Consider the following 15,928-nt stretch of genomic DNA (forward strand, 5'->3'; position numbering starts at 1 on the left):
CACATAACAACTTTTTCCACCAACATACACCTCTATTTAGTCTTGGCAGCTACAAATGAGCACGTACTGAACAACTGACAACAACACACTGGGTGTTTAAACTATGATTGGAGTTGCATTGTAGACAGCCCCTGAAATTTTTCAATAAAACCAACTCCTAAACAAAAACAACATCCATCAAAAACTGTTTTTATTCCAAATGTATGCTGTTGTTTGCACAGAAATGGGAATGCAACTGAGGAAAAATGCCGTTGAGTTGGTGGAGACAAGGACAACAAGGACTATATACTGTGCAGAGAGTAGTCTTGTTCCACAGCTCAGAATCACAGCCCCCATCTTTTATTTGTTCAGTGTTTCAAACAAATCTGATGTTGGGCTCATCACCGGCTTTCACTTCCAGTTTGAGAAAAAAAATCAACCAATGAGAATTTTTATAGGGATGAGGAATGTTGATATCATTTTCCTACACAGCTCACTAGCTACATCGTTGATGGATTAAATTAATGCAGCTGCGCATGTTGTTGTAAGCTGACTTACAGAAATAACAACTCTTAAATTCACACATTATATCAATCGATGTAAAAAACATTAACTGCTCCTAGACTGTAAATGGAATTGTTGGTCTGGTGAGTTCTGATGCCCAAATCATATAATCTACCCAACAATCATAAGGTGTGTCCATTTAGTTTATTTATCAGTGAGATGAATAAGAGAAAATTAACCAATTTGGATGATAGCTTAACAATTATTATTATAACATTAACTGGTTCTGATTTACAACCTCTCTTTTTCATATCAATTGCAAATCCAATCTTTTGGTTTTTTGACTATTTTACAGACAAAATATGTAATTTGAAGACATCCCTTCTGGCTCTGGGAATGTGTGGGCATTTTTGTTTGACATTTTGCTCAAAAACATTCAATTGAGAGATTAATTGATACTTAGAATAATTGTTAGTTGCAGCCCTGATTCTTTCTGATCTGTGAGTGTCTGGGTTGTGTGGTAGTCAGTGAGTTTTTACTGCAGTTTCATCAGTTGTTTTGTGGTTGAAACCATCACCTTTCTCTTTGGCTTTCTGTCTCCCTGTCTCTGCTGCCTTCTTCATCATTCTCCCTCCATCTCATCAGTCTTTGTAACGTCTCTCCACTGCCTGCTTTACATTGACCCACTCTTCTAACTTCAAGGCAGAGAAGCCAATACTTCATCCACATTTGGCTTGCTCCACTGCTGCTCCTAAGCAAACTCATTTGGTCTCATTAGGGGATGAGTCTGCCAAGTGTTCTTTGGACTGGGGAAGGAGGACAAGAACTAAAGATATCTACAAATCCTTATTCACCAACACTGGAAACACTGGAGCTGCTGTTCTGTTTAAAATGGCAAATATTATCTCAGTTTATCAGCATTTTCCATGAGGAGTTGGCATTTTATAATTGCATGTAGAAGCTGGTTTTACATCAAAATGAGGATTTTGGGGTTTTGAATCATTCAGTTTTCTGAAAAAAAAGAAATCCACTGCTGCCATCGCCTACCTTACTTTAAGAAAACATGTTCTTTACAATCAAATATTTGTAGTTTTTGTAATTCAAGAGTCAAACATCCACCACAGGGCTTATGTATCACAAAGGAAGAGCTGGATTTTCTGTTGTTAAAACTAAGAAATTCTTGTCAAGAGAACAAAAAATGTTGGACTTTTCAGTGGATATACTGTGATTTGAGGTTAGAATCTGTAGAGGACAGAACACAACTGGGTTTTGTTTACAACCTATCAATTCTATGAGCACTCTTGCTCTTGCTCTTACTTGACTCCTCTCTTGCAAAGGTTCACAACAAAGTACCAAAATATTTGGTAGGAATTAAAGCTGAATATGAAGCTGAAAGTGAAAGTTCAGTAAAGAAGATATTTTCTCTCACATCTTGCCTTTATTCCTCTTTTGCTCCAAGGGCCAATTACAAATGATATTGTTTGTCATGTAGTTTTGGGGGATTTGTTGGTTGTTGTGTAACCCACTACCTCCCAGCCGAGACCTGCTAGTTCAACTCTACCACCACCAGTGTGTACTCTGCAGAGATCCTGTCCTATCTCCTGTCTGCATGGGCTTACATTTAATTAGGATGCTTCACATCGATGAGTCCAATCTCTTTCTTGCTATCACAATTAATATTGTTTCCAATTAATCTCTCCTTATTGAACTCTGAAAATAAGAGTCATGTTGTAAAAAGTTTAGAATTTTTCCCTTGAATACTATACATTAACTCATGATTGTGTAGCTCCAGCAAAGGCTTCTTTTTGTCAAACAGATTATTTTTTCCATCACCAACCTGACAGAGTACCATCATAGCTCTCTCTTTACAGTGCTTTAAATGGAAAGGAGGTGATGTGACTCAATATGACTTATATTGTTTTTCTACTGCATTTTAATCATGCGAGCACAACAACAGGCACAAACAGGCTTTTACCACCACTAAGGTGCCCTTGAGCAAGGCCCTTAACCCCAACTGCTCCAGTGGAGCTGCTCAGTGGCAGCAGATCAGACTGTGGTTGTACACGGCAGCTTCCAGGTACGAATGTTTAACTGTGTGAATGTGATAAGGGCTTTCCTGAAAAAGAGAGCACTGCTCTCAGTTAAATTCCCCTGAATAAATAAAAGTTTAAAAAAAGTGGTATGTACGGTAAATGGAAGTCCAGTATAGATATATATATGCATATATGCACAATATTCTTGTGAATGTGTTTACTTTTGTGCGTAATGTTTTATTTAGACCATCAGGAATAATCAAATCAGAAAGGTGCATCTCCTAAAAAGTATGAAAGTCTCTGATGTCACAGGTCAAGAAGTCAAGCCTTCGATTGAGCAATAATAAGTGAGCAGTATCAGCAAAACATTGGTTCATTTTATGCAGAAAAAGTTCAGTGATTGGTTAATATGTACGCACTCTTCCTTTACAAAAACATTGCAAGGACTTGACAAAATTGCAGATTCTCTGCAGATTCTAGGGATCCCTGGAAATTCCTAGAGGGGCTGGTACAAATGTTGCTAAACATAGTGTGATGTTTTTAATGCCATTTTGGAAAGAAAATATTTGGACAATTTACCCATTTAACTGCTGACCACTCTATGGTTGCATTAACACCAAGTATGTCTGTAGAGAATCTCAAAATTTGGTATATCTCCCCAAAATTAGTTATTTGTCATAGCAGTTTTCTGGGGGGACCATGGTGGAAGCTAAGGGTCCCTTAGCACTCCTTACTTATGCCTCAAGTCAGGGCAGACATTAGAGCAAATGTGGAAATGCCTTAAAGAATAAGAGTGGTGATATTCCTTACTATCAAAACCAAAACCAACGCAAACTGATCCACTAACAAGTATTCTGCGTGTATCCAAAGCCTGATTATCTTATTCCTCTGTGTCACAGAGCTCCATTGTTAATCAAAAACAAGACAAAAACACATCAATGTTGCACTGGGTGACATGTTCCTTCATTACTATGAACACACACACACACACTGTAGTTTATTTTGGATCAATCACCACACACACCGTCGTGCTGCCTGAAATACTCACTAGAACACTAGAAATGTGTATCAATCCAGTATTGGAAATAGTCCCCAAGAAATGTACTATTTCCTCCTGTTTGAGTAACATCTGTGAAAAACTGAAGTGACCGGCTGTTTTAGTAGTCTTTTTTTCTTAATGAAATCATGTTTTTTTAAATACTCATGTTAAAAAAGCCTGACATGAAAACAGTGTTTTTTTCATGGGCTCTTCTCTGTAGTGAACACTAGAGAGTAGAAATTACAAAGTACACACAAGCCCATTACGTTTGGGTTAAGTTACAGAGCCTGAAAACCAAGCTTGTGAGTCCATGGGGATTTTATTTGATTTATTTATGAATTGTTCTTTTTTTTTTGTAAACTGGTAGTATGTAAAGGCAACACAAAATGCAACAAAGTGAAGTTTAGAGCATTATTTCCAGAACATAATCTAATTATCGTAAGGTAAACTGTGTTCTCGTTATGATGACTTAATTATCTAATCATTTAGAGATGACAAATCATGTTTTGGGGAATGTGAAGAATTTGTTGCACTCATGGGAATGACTTCTCCTAGACTATAAAGTATGGAAGCTTGTTATCCACAAATAATATACCATGTGTCCACAAGATAGTAGATTGTTACTTCATGATCATTTTTTAGGCCTGTTATCTAAAAAATGAGTAGCAACCATCATGTGACCTCAACCTTGAACAAATGACTGTATTGTTCTCTGCCTCTGTGTAGGTTGTGTTGTATGTGTTTCTCACCTGTTTGTAGGAGACGTAGATAGGTCTGCTGAAGATGATCCACTCCACTACCTTACTGCAGGGCGGAGTGGTCAGAGAGCCAGTGTAGCGATAGTAACTTCCCAGTGAGGATGGCAGCAGGTCCTTCAGCACAAATGGCTCCAGGAAAGTCTCTTTTTCTACATGAGAGAGGGTAGGACAAAATGTTCCAATCAATACAACATGATCTACACAACACTACTTATTTCACTGCAAACTACAGTGACCAGGTTTTCTGGAGCAGATCCAAGTGCTACTGTTTTACAGCCTTTAGGTTTATGCTATTGATTTCATTTGCATTGTGCCTGGCTTGTTCAATGTCCCCCTACTGACAGACATAACTGCATTGAACACCTATAATTATACAGACGGGTGACAAATTAAAGGAAAAACTGGTACAGGCCTGAATGTTTGACCCCTACAATGAGGGGATCTGGTGGCTCTTTTATGCTTTGGGGTGCATTTGCTGGCATAGTTTGGGCCCACTTGTCCCCTTAGAGGGAAGCGTCACTGCAAATCAATACAAGGTTGTTCTGAGTCAACACCTTTATCCTGTGAGGAAACATTTCTATCCTGATGGGAGTGGTCTCTTCCAGGATGACAATGCCCCAATTCACAGGGCACAAAGGGTCACTGAATGGTTTGATGAGTATGAAAATGGTGTGAATTACATGCGATGGCATTCACAATCACCAGATCTCAACTCAAATGAACACTTATGGGAGATTTTGGACTGACGTGTTAGACAGCGCTCTCCACGGCCATCATCAAAACACCAAATATGGGAATATCTTTTTGAAGAATGGTGTTCATCCCTCCAGAAGAGTTCTTGTGGAAGACTCAAGTAGAGACAAGTAGAGACTTGTAGAATCAATGCCAAGGCTGAAAAAACACATCATAGGATAAAGGTGATGAATAACTTTGTATTGATTTGCAGTGACCTTTCCCTCTAAGGGGACAAGTGGACTCAAACCATGCCAGTAAAATGTCCCCCACAGCATAACAGAGCCACCAGATCCCCTCGTTGTAGGGGTCAAGCATTCAGACCTGTAGCGTTTTTTCCTTTAATTTGTCACCCATCTGTACCTCTCTTGGTGTTGGATGGCATATACCACACAGAAACACTACAACATCACATCTAAAAGCCCAAATGTTGACAGTGTCAAATTATTTTACTAACAATCCATGCTCCAAACAACATTCACCACTGATATGAAACATAGTGGGGCCTGGGGCTTTTTAATGAAATGATAAAGGAGGCTTCAAGCAAGAAACTTTTTAGTTTTTAAATTACACTTTTAGTGTGAGTAATCCAGAATCCATAGAAATGGGCAAACAAAACAATTAAAATAATCTGACAAAGACATTAACAGTATAACTGTTTTCTCTGAGTGGCTGGCCTTGAGCTGCCACTGACATCAGAAGGGATGTTAATTTGTTTCTATATGGGTTGGACGGGTTGGATGGGTGGACATAGAAAAGAAGAAAAGCAGTGAACATTGGTAGGAGAGTGTACAGAGTGTAGAAATTCTGTTAAATGGTTGGTTTATTTGGCCTGATGCTGGTACCAAAGGACATCTCATTGAGTTAGCATTCATCTTATGGTAATCATCAACATCCATAGCGAATTTCATGAAAGTACAGCCAATAGTTTCTAGCTACTATGTCATGAACCCAAGTGTCGGATGGACCAACTGACCAACTGTTTGACATCGCTATCCTTAATATTATCCTTGCTGCTAGTGAGCAAAAATATATTATGAGTGAAAGTTACTCTTGGTTGGACTAAATAAGGAAACTACAGTTGCAATAGAGACCACCCACATACATAGATTCATTGATTCATCTATTAACCAAAACCCAATACATTTCGGTTTCAGGTGTGCTTGGCAAATATATCAGGAAACAGTCACCTATTTACACATTAAGCCATGAGCAACATTAGCATTCATCTGGATTGGGTTTCAATCCACCTGGTAAATATAAGTCCAGTATTCACTCTCCTTTTAGCTCTGATTTATTCTCCACCAATTCCTGAGGGAAATATCTGGCTCTTTAGCTGCTAAATGCTCCATTATGTTCACCAGCTACTTCAGCTAACTTTGTCTAACAATTTCAAAAGTAAAACCACTTCCTGATCTTATACTGCTGCAGTTAAAGTTTGGTTAGTTTAAGGCCAAAAACAAGTTGGTTCGGGGTGGGAACCAATGGCGGTTATGGTTAAAAGAAACCAAAGTTGACTGTTAGTGGGAAACAGAGAACTTATAGCAGTCTTCCGTGTTAATGACCAATGTTTGGTTGACCCAATCATCCACCTCTGTGGACTTTCTGGTTCTATAATTATGTCACCTTTGTTCCTGATTTGCAAGAGTCATAATTACAGTTGCTAGTGGGCTTTGTCACTCGAACATAAGCAAATATCTTTTTGTGGGATTTGCTGAAAACATTGATGGACATGTTTTTTACTTGGGAGATATCTGTGGAACTGAGGGGAACTGCAGAGTCAGATGATATGTCAGTTTGTCACTACAAGAGACAAACTGATATTACACATTTGATGTGTAATGTGACAACAGCTGTCTAGAGAAAGCTGACCTTCACTGACTTGGAAATGTTTCCTGATAACATCGTAAATGATGTCTGGATAACAAGACCCTTAAAATTCAAAGGAATACCTACAACTGCCTTCTGAGGGACACATTTGCGTCACCTCATGCACCTTTCAAATTAAATATCAGCTATTGGCAATTTTCAGGATATAGGCAGTGCAATAATTCTTCAGAGTCCTGTCATGATAGGATGTGAATTAAAACTACTTTCATAATTTTCATTATCAACACCTCATCACTCATCTGCCTCGGAGGAAGAAGAGAAGAAAGAGAGAACATGACAGGAGGAGGGAGGACTTGTCACCAGAGAAGGGAAGGTGAAGGAGGAAGTGAATTGTGAAGCAAAGGGGAAGGTGGGAAAGGAGGGGTAGAAAAAAGAAAAAAAATAAGAAAGCAGCAATAAAGGGGAGTGATGATAAGAGATGAGAAGAAAGGGAGGAGGAGAAAGCCTTTGATCCAGTGTTCCAATGAAAACATGCAAAGAAGGAGGGTGACAGGAATGGAAATAAAGGGGGAGGAAGTGTGTACAACTGTCTGGGACGCAGGGCTGATGTGTTCAGCAGGGCAGGTCACTTGACAGGGATGGCGACGGGTGGAGGGGAAGATGCACTGCCTTTATTGGCGACAGATAGAACCGCAGGCCTCCCCCACCGCCCCCCACCTCTTCCTCCTCACCCCTCCGCTGACAAGCCCCATCTCCCACTGCCTCCCTGACGCAGAGTTCAGAGATGTATTTTCAGCTCCGTCAAATCCGCGCGACAGAGCGAGCCGGGGAAGGAGGCAGAGTTGGAGACGGGGAGGGGGTGTTGATAGTGACGGGGTGTGGGTTAGTGGGGTGTACGTGAGGAATGGAGGATGACAGGATAGGCTATCTTCAAAATGTATGCATTTGAATTAGTGCTCTCAGGAACCAAACACATGCTAAGGCATGTCTCGCTTCAAACACGTAACTCAGGAAGCGTCTGAACACATGAAACACAAACTTTCTAACTCTTGTAGACGCTTAGCGGCACATGCAAGCAAACAGTGCTTGAAAGAGGAAAAGGAAAAGGATTAAGCTTTAGCAAGGCAAGGCAGCTCGTGCAGTGATGGCCTATGGGTACCTTACTCTCCCACCAGCAGCAGCAGTGGTTGTGGCAGCAGCAGCAGATACTGCAGGGAAGGCCCAGGAAAGTCTAACATTAGCAGGAGCAGCGTGAGACTGCAATCATACGGGTACTTCAAGCTCAGAGCCTCCTGCAAAGCATCAGAACAGCTGTCTGCTCATCTAATCACCTATTAGCTTCCTCAGTTATTCATTTAAGTCTTGATATTTAATCGCACAGCGAGGGAAAAGCACACATTTAGCACAAAGTCACATGTTGGGAGGTATTCAAGGACTCTGGAATGGGAGTGTGTCTCACTGATATTTGCTGCCACTAATGATTTACAACCATGTTGGTAAAATTCAAAAAAGCGATCTGAAGCACTTTGTGACAAATTTTTTTGAGATTCAAAGCCACTTTGCATTTGACTACAAAGTGCAACATGTCCTACAAACTAAATGACAAAAACATTTAAAAATAAGCTATATGAGAGTTTTAGAATCTGCTGGCCCTATTAGCAGGACAACATTGGTTGTCACTGCCTTCTAGAAACAGATTTAACTGTTACAAAATGTTTTACATGAGTGTTGTCTGATCAGCCATCTCTATGGTTAAGGTTTATTTAAGTTTAGGCACCTAAAATCAAGTCTGACAAAAAACACTTAAGGTTCACATGCTAGCTTTTTCCAGAGCTTTCAACCACTTCTGACTTTCACTTCTCCTACCAACAGCCAGTGTTGGATACTTTAACCATTCTTCTAACCTTAACCAAATAGAGAGTAATTTAACGCAAATGAATACTTGGCAAACATGACGGCAAACATAAGTTCCATACTTAGGTGAGGTAAGGACAACTAAACAAGCTCCATGGCAACTGAGTAAATTCTATCCACTGAGAAAGACCGCAAGATGTGACTGAAAGCTCTGGAAAAACTAGTCAAGGGAGCTTGAGAAACTACTGTTTCCAAGGGTAAGGATTAACTTTAAAAATACAAACCTCAAGATTTCAGTCCAGGGAGATTTTGTTTAACCGTACATCAAACAATTTCAATCCATGGGAACAAAAGACTCACAAACGATGTAAAATACTATATTAAGAGGTAATTACATAATGTAAATACATTTAATATTGATTACTAACCATAAAATGTATCATCTAACTTTAACATTCTACTTTGTTATGGTTAGGATTGTTACGGAAATAGATAAAAAGAACAGTGGTAACTGTTGGTAGGAGACATGACGCAAACCATGGTCAATGGTGTCAATGTCAGTTGCTTTGTACAGCCAACCATCCTTCATTAGTAGTTAAGGTTCCATATGTCTTGCTGCGTTTGACCTTGCTTCTCAGATTTATTATTTGGATGATCACCAGAGATCTCTTATCAAGAAGACACCAACATCGGTTATTTTAAGTATTCAAAAAAATGACCAATGCTGTGAGGACAATCTCCCAGATGAGTCTATGTCAAACATGCAGCAACTACCAAACTTGAAACAGTTGCCATAACTTAAGGTGCAGTCACATTAGTCACCTAATGTTCAACAAAATTTGCCCCATACTCAATCCTGAAAAAATACATGATGTAATGGGAGCAATGCTTTATACTGTGTAATGAGACAGACTTGCAGCCAGACATTCAATGCTCCATCTGTAGTCAAAGTGAATAAACATTTTTCAAATGTTGTGGGTTTTGATACGGAAGAGAGACATGTGCAGTTTTGGGATATTTCAGTTTTGGGAGTCTGAGCATTTGGGAGAAATGAAGGCAGCAACAAAAGAGTGATGTCTGTTGTGTGAGAGCATTTTCAGGTTGTTCAGCATGATCTTGTAAAATGCAGCACTTGTGAGCAGCAACTGTCCAACTGCAATAACACTTCATCAGTGATGATTAGTGTTTGTGCCCTGAGAGAGGTTTGTAGCAAAAATGAAATCCTCTGAATCCTGCAGTACGTCAACAATTTTGCTTCCTTCGGCAAAAATTCCTAATATCTTAATCACTTCAATCCTATGAACACAGAACTATGAAGAACCACACCACTTTAATACACTAATATTCATATCAAACACATTTTTTTCATACAAGTCTTCTTGGTTTATTGTTGTATTTGGACATTGTGACCAGCAGATGTATCCAGCAAACATAATATCAAGCAATTTTCACAAGAATGAATAATGTCCAGAAGTGACTGCTATCAGCTGGAAAGGTTCAGGAATCTTTTTCTCCATCACAAGTGAAAACACTCCCATGTGATACTGAGAAGCCCAGCACTACATAATGCCTGTGGGAAGGAGTTGCACCACAGCTGAGCAGAGCATTTGCATTTTTATTTTTACATGTTCATAAAATCACTTAAGCAGAGAGTGCCTAGCCTCTGGAAACACATAACTGTTGTTCCCATCACCCTATAGAGCATCCCCAGGGAGGGAAAAGGGTTCAGACGGGTGGCAAGTGGCATCCACTTCCCTCAAGACGAGAGTGTTTGAGAAATTGATGAAAGTATGTACGGGAGTGACAATGCATTATAGCTATTTAGCTGGCAAACAGGGCAGGGTGGTGGCTGACCATGCAGTACTTACATTAGTGTATTTAGGGAATCTGAGTGGAGCAAGTGAAAATGACAGTGTGTATGTTGTTGGTAACTTTGTGTTCTTTCTTAAGGAAGCTTAAGGACATGGCAGTTAAAAGATTACAACCTGTTTCCAAAGCTCATGTAATACGAGGGAAGGAAATTGGATCAGCAGACAGCTGAAGAAGAGCAGATTGTCTTTTGAAGACAAATACCCAGTAAGTATCCAACCAGATGGTTTGTTTTTCCTACAGAAAAAGAATGTCATTTAACATATCTGGTAATATGACTTTTTTCAATCATAGTTTTATTAAAATCAGTTTTAAATGTTGTGCCTTCGCCTGGTTTGACAGCTTGAGATGAAGCAAAATAACCACTGAGGTTACCAACAGGGCTGGAGACTTGCCCTTGAAAGACTGAAAAACAGCTCTTACCAGCATCAACCAGCCATTTCTGAATTTGGAAAGGTCTAATAAGGCAAATAAATTCTCTTTTAGTCTGAAGTCATTTCACACTAACACATGTGACATGCGTGATTAATGATACTGATATGATAGAAGCAACTGTACAACCCACTGTCTAAGGAATTTATGTCCTATGGCAACATTAATTAAGTGCCATTGCAGGAAGTAGTGTGCCATTTATGTAGAGATGCAGAAAGTAAAGAATGTGAGGTGGGGATGTTGGGTGGGCATGTAGTGCACCCAACAATGTTCATGCAGGAGAGTTTCAGTACAGTCACAGACCTACAGTTAATATTTGCCTTTTAACCACACCAGTGGCGTGGCTCTGGAAGGTCATGTCTGCCTGTTGGTTGGTCAACCACTGGTCCAAAAAGAAGTGTGAACAACCTTTGGCTGCACTGTTAAGAAATTTAGTACAGACACTCATGGTCCCCAAAGGATAAATCCCATTGACTTTTGTGATCCCCCGACTTTTCCTGTAGCGCCACTAGTAGGTTGACATTTGAGGTTTTGAGTGAAATATCTCAACAAATATTGGATGGATTGCCATGAAATGTAGTACACATATTCCTGTTACCCTCAGGACAAGGGAGGATGGGCCATCAGGAGTATGGGAGTAGTGGAGGGTTTGTGGTAGGCCACTAAAAACATTGGACCGGTGGCATAATAAAAAAAAAAAAAACAGAGAGAGAGAGAGAGAGAGAGAAAGAGAGCTGTGCTGTGGTGACTGACCTAATGTCTGTGGGTGGCTGTTATAACAATTATAACATAAACATTTAAACAACTATATTATTATCAAGTGGGTTATTGTGGATTGGTCTAAGTCAAAAGCCACAATCAGTTCCTGTCTCAGGATGAATTACACAATACCTCTGGTGACCCCCCTACTTTTCATGTAGCGCCATTATCAAGTCAAAATTTCAATTTGTCCAATGCTATGACAAAATATATGCAGAACAAATTTCCCATCAGCCTCAGCTGTATTTTGTGTTCAATGCTAATTACAAAATGTTAGTATGCTAACACACTGAACTAAGGTGGTTCTCTATGTTTAACCCGACGTTTTTAAGTGGCTCAGTTGGCAGTGGAAGGTTTGAACTGTTTTAGGATCAACTTCCTGTGTTGAAAGAATTAGTTCTCCCCACTGCTTGTTTCCTCTTATAAATAGAAGTTTCTCCTGATTGGCTCTGGGTTTCTAATCAATATTGAAAGACTGATAACAATCATCATAAGGAATTATCATGAGGAAAGAAGGGAAGGTTGGTCCTTCTCAATAATTTATAAGCATGTATTAATAATTAGAATACTTACAATTATCATGCTAGATGAAGGATCAGTAATTGAAACATTTCTGCATGATCAGAAACCTGTGATATTGTGATATTGTGCTCCCAATTTCAAGCAGAAGAGAAAAAGACAATGAAAAGACTTCAGGGACATAATCTGTTGAAAACAGTTTGATGAGAACACAGACTACATAAAAATAGTGGGATAATGATTAGTAAAACAACATGTAATTTTTCTATTCGACCTTTTTTGGGAGGGCATTACACTTTCATGCATGGTTGAAAATGACTGTAATTCCATATCAAACGGCCCCTGATAGTGGCCTAAAATAAATGCTGGTGTCAGAATGAATTAGGTGTTTGCTTCTGGGTTGTGAGCACACAATCATGAAGCATCTATGATGACAGAGTATTAATACAGTGTAGTCATGACTGCTATTATCTTGATTTTAGAACTTATGAATAGTGCTGCTTTGTGGAGAAAGTGGGTCTTGGAAAAGTCATACAGGGACAGTGATGCATGTTTTTTTAAAAAGCTGAGATATTTCCGTTCTAAATCCTGGAGTGTTCGAGGGCAGTTTAAAGAATAAAAGAACCGGGGACTCATTTATCTGCACTGCAGTTAGATTGCTTCATTTGCACATGAAATGAGGTGCCATTTTATGCCTGGATGAGAACTTTGTATTTTGCATTGATAAGTGGATTTTTATTGCAAAACACTGAGCTAGTGACTCCCTATCCAGTTTTATCAACAGATGGTAAATGTTAGGATTTACTGTGTGGATTCTTTAGGATTTTATGTTATGTTTTTATTGTTTCTTTTAATGTGTGTTGTTATTGTAAAGCCTTGGACAATCATATTTGAATTCATTTGAGTGGTTTATGGTAATGAATGATATTTCTCTATTAGCTGTGGCATCCCTTTTGCAGCATGACTTGTTTTCTTTCATGAGATTTTTCTGTTTGACCTTCATATATATTATAAAACAAGTAAATGAGAACAATTTTATGTATGCACAAACTAGTTATCTCAGTCTGTGTGGAAGGGGATAGTCCAGATATTGAGGCATTTTAAATGTCGTCTCTTGTGTGTGCCTGAATTGTGTTACACTCCGAGAGGAATAAAATATAGTCTTTCTCTCATACATTCTACAGACTGATTCTACAGAGCTCATAACCAGGGGTGTGTCCACTGTTGCTGAGTGTGGTCAGAGGTGTACTCCTGACACCTGACACCACACTAAAAAGTGATGTTATGGTGTACAAGCTGGTCTTCACATGTCCATTTGGTTCCCAGTATCCAAAATCCAAATGGAGACTTGAAAAGAGCCTAGGTATAATCATGTCCAGTAGGTTCCCTCAATTGGTGCAGCTCTCAGGTCTGTGTATGAGTGTCTGTCAACACAGCCATTGACTGAATGAATCCAAGCTGCCCCTCTATCCACTGTCAGCGTGTGGTTTGTCATAATCATCACGGGTAAAAAGTGGGATTGGAGGAAGATAGAGCATGAACTGCTGGAACTGCTGGAAAGGAATTGCAGTTGCAATTTTTTCAATCACAGCTGTTTTTTGATCGGTGGCTCATCATGCTGTTGCCTGTGTTGGTGTTTTAAGGTTCCTTTAAAAAAAAAAAAAAAAGATTTATGCACATCAGTGAAGTCATCTAATCTACTGACCTCACACTTGAGTACACTTCTTCACTGCAGCAAGGTGAGAGGTTAAACCATGCACAGCAAAAACAAGATTTTTGGGTGTAATTCAGGTGCAATTATCTGCCAATTGTGCAACATCACGAGCCACAGCTAATTTTAACTGAAGGGGAACAGAGTTTAAAAGGCACTTCAGGCAATTTTTCAGCAATTTTAAAATTGGTTTTAGGGTTAAGATGGCATCTGTGAATGGCAACATCCCCAGTTCAAGTCCAACTGCAGACCTTTGCTGTATATCTCTTTCCATAATTTTCTGTCATCTCTATACTGGTGCTATATAGCTCAATAAAGGCATACACTGCCCAAAATAAAATTAAAAAAATATCAAAAACAGGGGCAGGAGTGCTCATCTTGCAGAAATAACAACTCTTAAATCAACATATTTCATTGATTAGCATAACAAATGTTAACTACTCCTAGAAACTGCCACACACTGTGAAAAAGAAAAAAAGAAAGAGAAGAAAGAAAAAGAAAACTTTCAAGGCAAAAAACTTCAGAAACATTTTGATTAAGGCAATTTAACTTATGTCTTCAGTTTGGCCTATGAGTTTATCCAACTTAGAATATTTACTTATGTTAACTTTCTCCAAGTATGAATAACATATTATTTTACATCATCACAACCCAAACAAATAATTTTACCTGTGTTATTTTACTCACAGTTAAAGTAACTCAAATCTGTGTGCTGTACCCACTAGAAATTCTCAGCTTACAAATTAGTTTTGATTCTAAGTCTTACTCCTCAGTACAGTTTTTGCTGTATTGCTAATAGTCATAATGGGTCCAATGTTCCACATATGATCCCTATAACTTAAGTGTTTGACATGAGTGGGGCACAGGAAGTGTCTACAGTGCATATCTGTCTTCACCATTGTTGTGGAATTTTCCATCCTTAGGGGTTATACTGGGTCAAGCATGGGCCTTGAGGTCACATTAATATTCACAAGCAGAAGGAGACATTTTCTCCTTTCCTTGAGACTCAGAGTAACTGTCTGTAATGTTTGGGGAAAGCAGGAGCCACTCCCATAAACCTGTGTTGTTCCAGTAACCAAGGTCAGGGAGAGGGCCCGAGACTCCCTAGACAACACAGATAGATGAATGTGTAGATTCATGGGCATAATCAGACATTCAAACCAGAATGTGCTGACAGTGACCTGAAACTCCATGCAACGTGACCTGAACTAACACGGGTAAAGTGCAGTTCCTTGTTTAGAAACTAAATGAGCCAATAAGACTAATTTTTCATATCGTGGGATGATTTGTTGGGGTTAAAGACCAAAAGTCACCTTGATGTTTACTGTTTCTGTTCTCTGCTGGGCCAACTGTTTCAATTAATATTCTCAGCATAGGACATCAAGGCTCCTGTACACTTTCTTCAGCAGTGAGTTGACCATTGACCAGAATTTCTCCACATCAATCATCGTTTGCATTGTTGTAATTTTGATCAAAGAGAAGACCATCTGAATCCTCAGGCCTGTATAAAAAAGCACATCATGTAACAATGGCCTCCATCATGTAGCTGTGTTCATATATATAGTATATAAGGTACAGGCGAACAAGCTAATAATGCTTCAAAGTAACTTAATTTGATGAGTTAAGTAAATGACCCAAAGAACATTTGGTCAACTCAACTCATAATTATAAGTTCTGAAAATTATAATTTAACAATTACAATTGACACACTTATGATTACACTGAGTTAATAATAAAAGAAAACACCCAACATGAACATGTCAGATTGAATAATGAAGTGAAATAAAATAGCCCCTTTTCAAGATCTACCCATAGTTTTTGGGTTGGCATGTGCTCATTTTAAGCCCTGCAAGACTATTATTGGCTGACAGCCATGTTAGAGGTGTTACTGTAAATCCACTTTTAATCT

At 39.0% G+C, this 15,928-nt stretch overlaps 1 protein-coding gene across 1 annotated transcript in view; it reads right to left on the reverse strand.

Annotated features, from left to right (window-relative positions):
- The window catches only part of LOC122981010 (receptor-type tyrosine-protein phosphatase gamma-like), a 489,168-nt gene that overhangs the window by 89,540 nt on the left and 383,700 nt on the right, over positions 1-15,928 (reverse strand). The window contains exon 7 of the mRNA XM_044349485.1: positions 4,305-4,462. Within this exon, the coding sequence (XP_044205420.1) occupies positions 4,305-4,462 (158 nt within the window). The remainder of the gene's footprint in view (positions 1-4,304; positions 4,463-15,928) is intronic.

Source organism: Thunnus albacares, chromosome 4 (assembly GCF_914725855.1).
Source record: "Thunnus albacares chromosome 4, fThuAlb1.1, whole genome shotgun sequence".
In the NCBI taxonomy this organism is placed as follows: Eukaryota; Metazoa; Chordata; class Actinopteri; order Scombriformes; family Scombridae; genus Thunnus; species Thunnus albacares.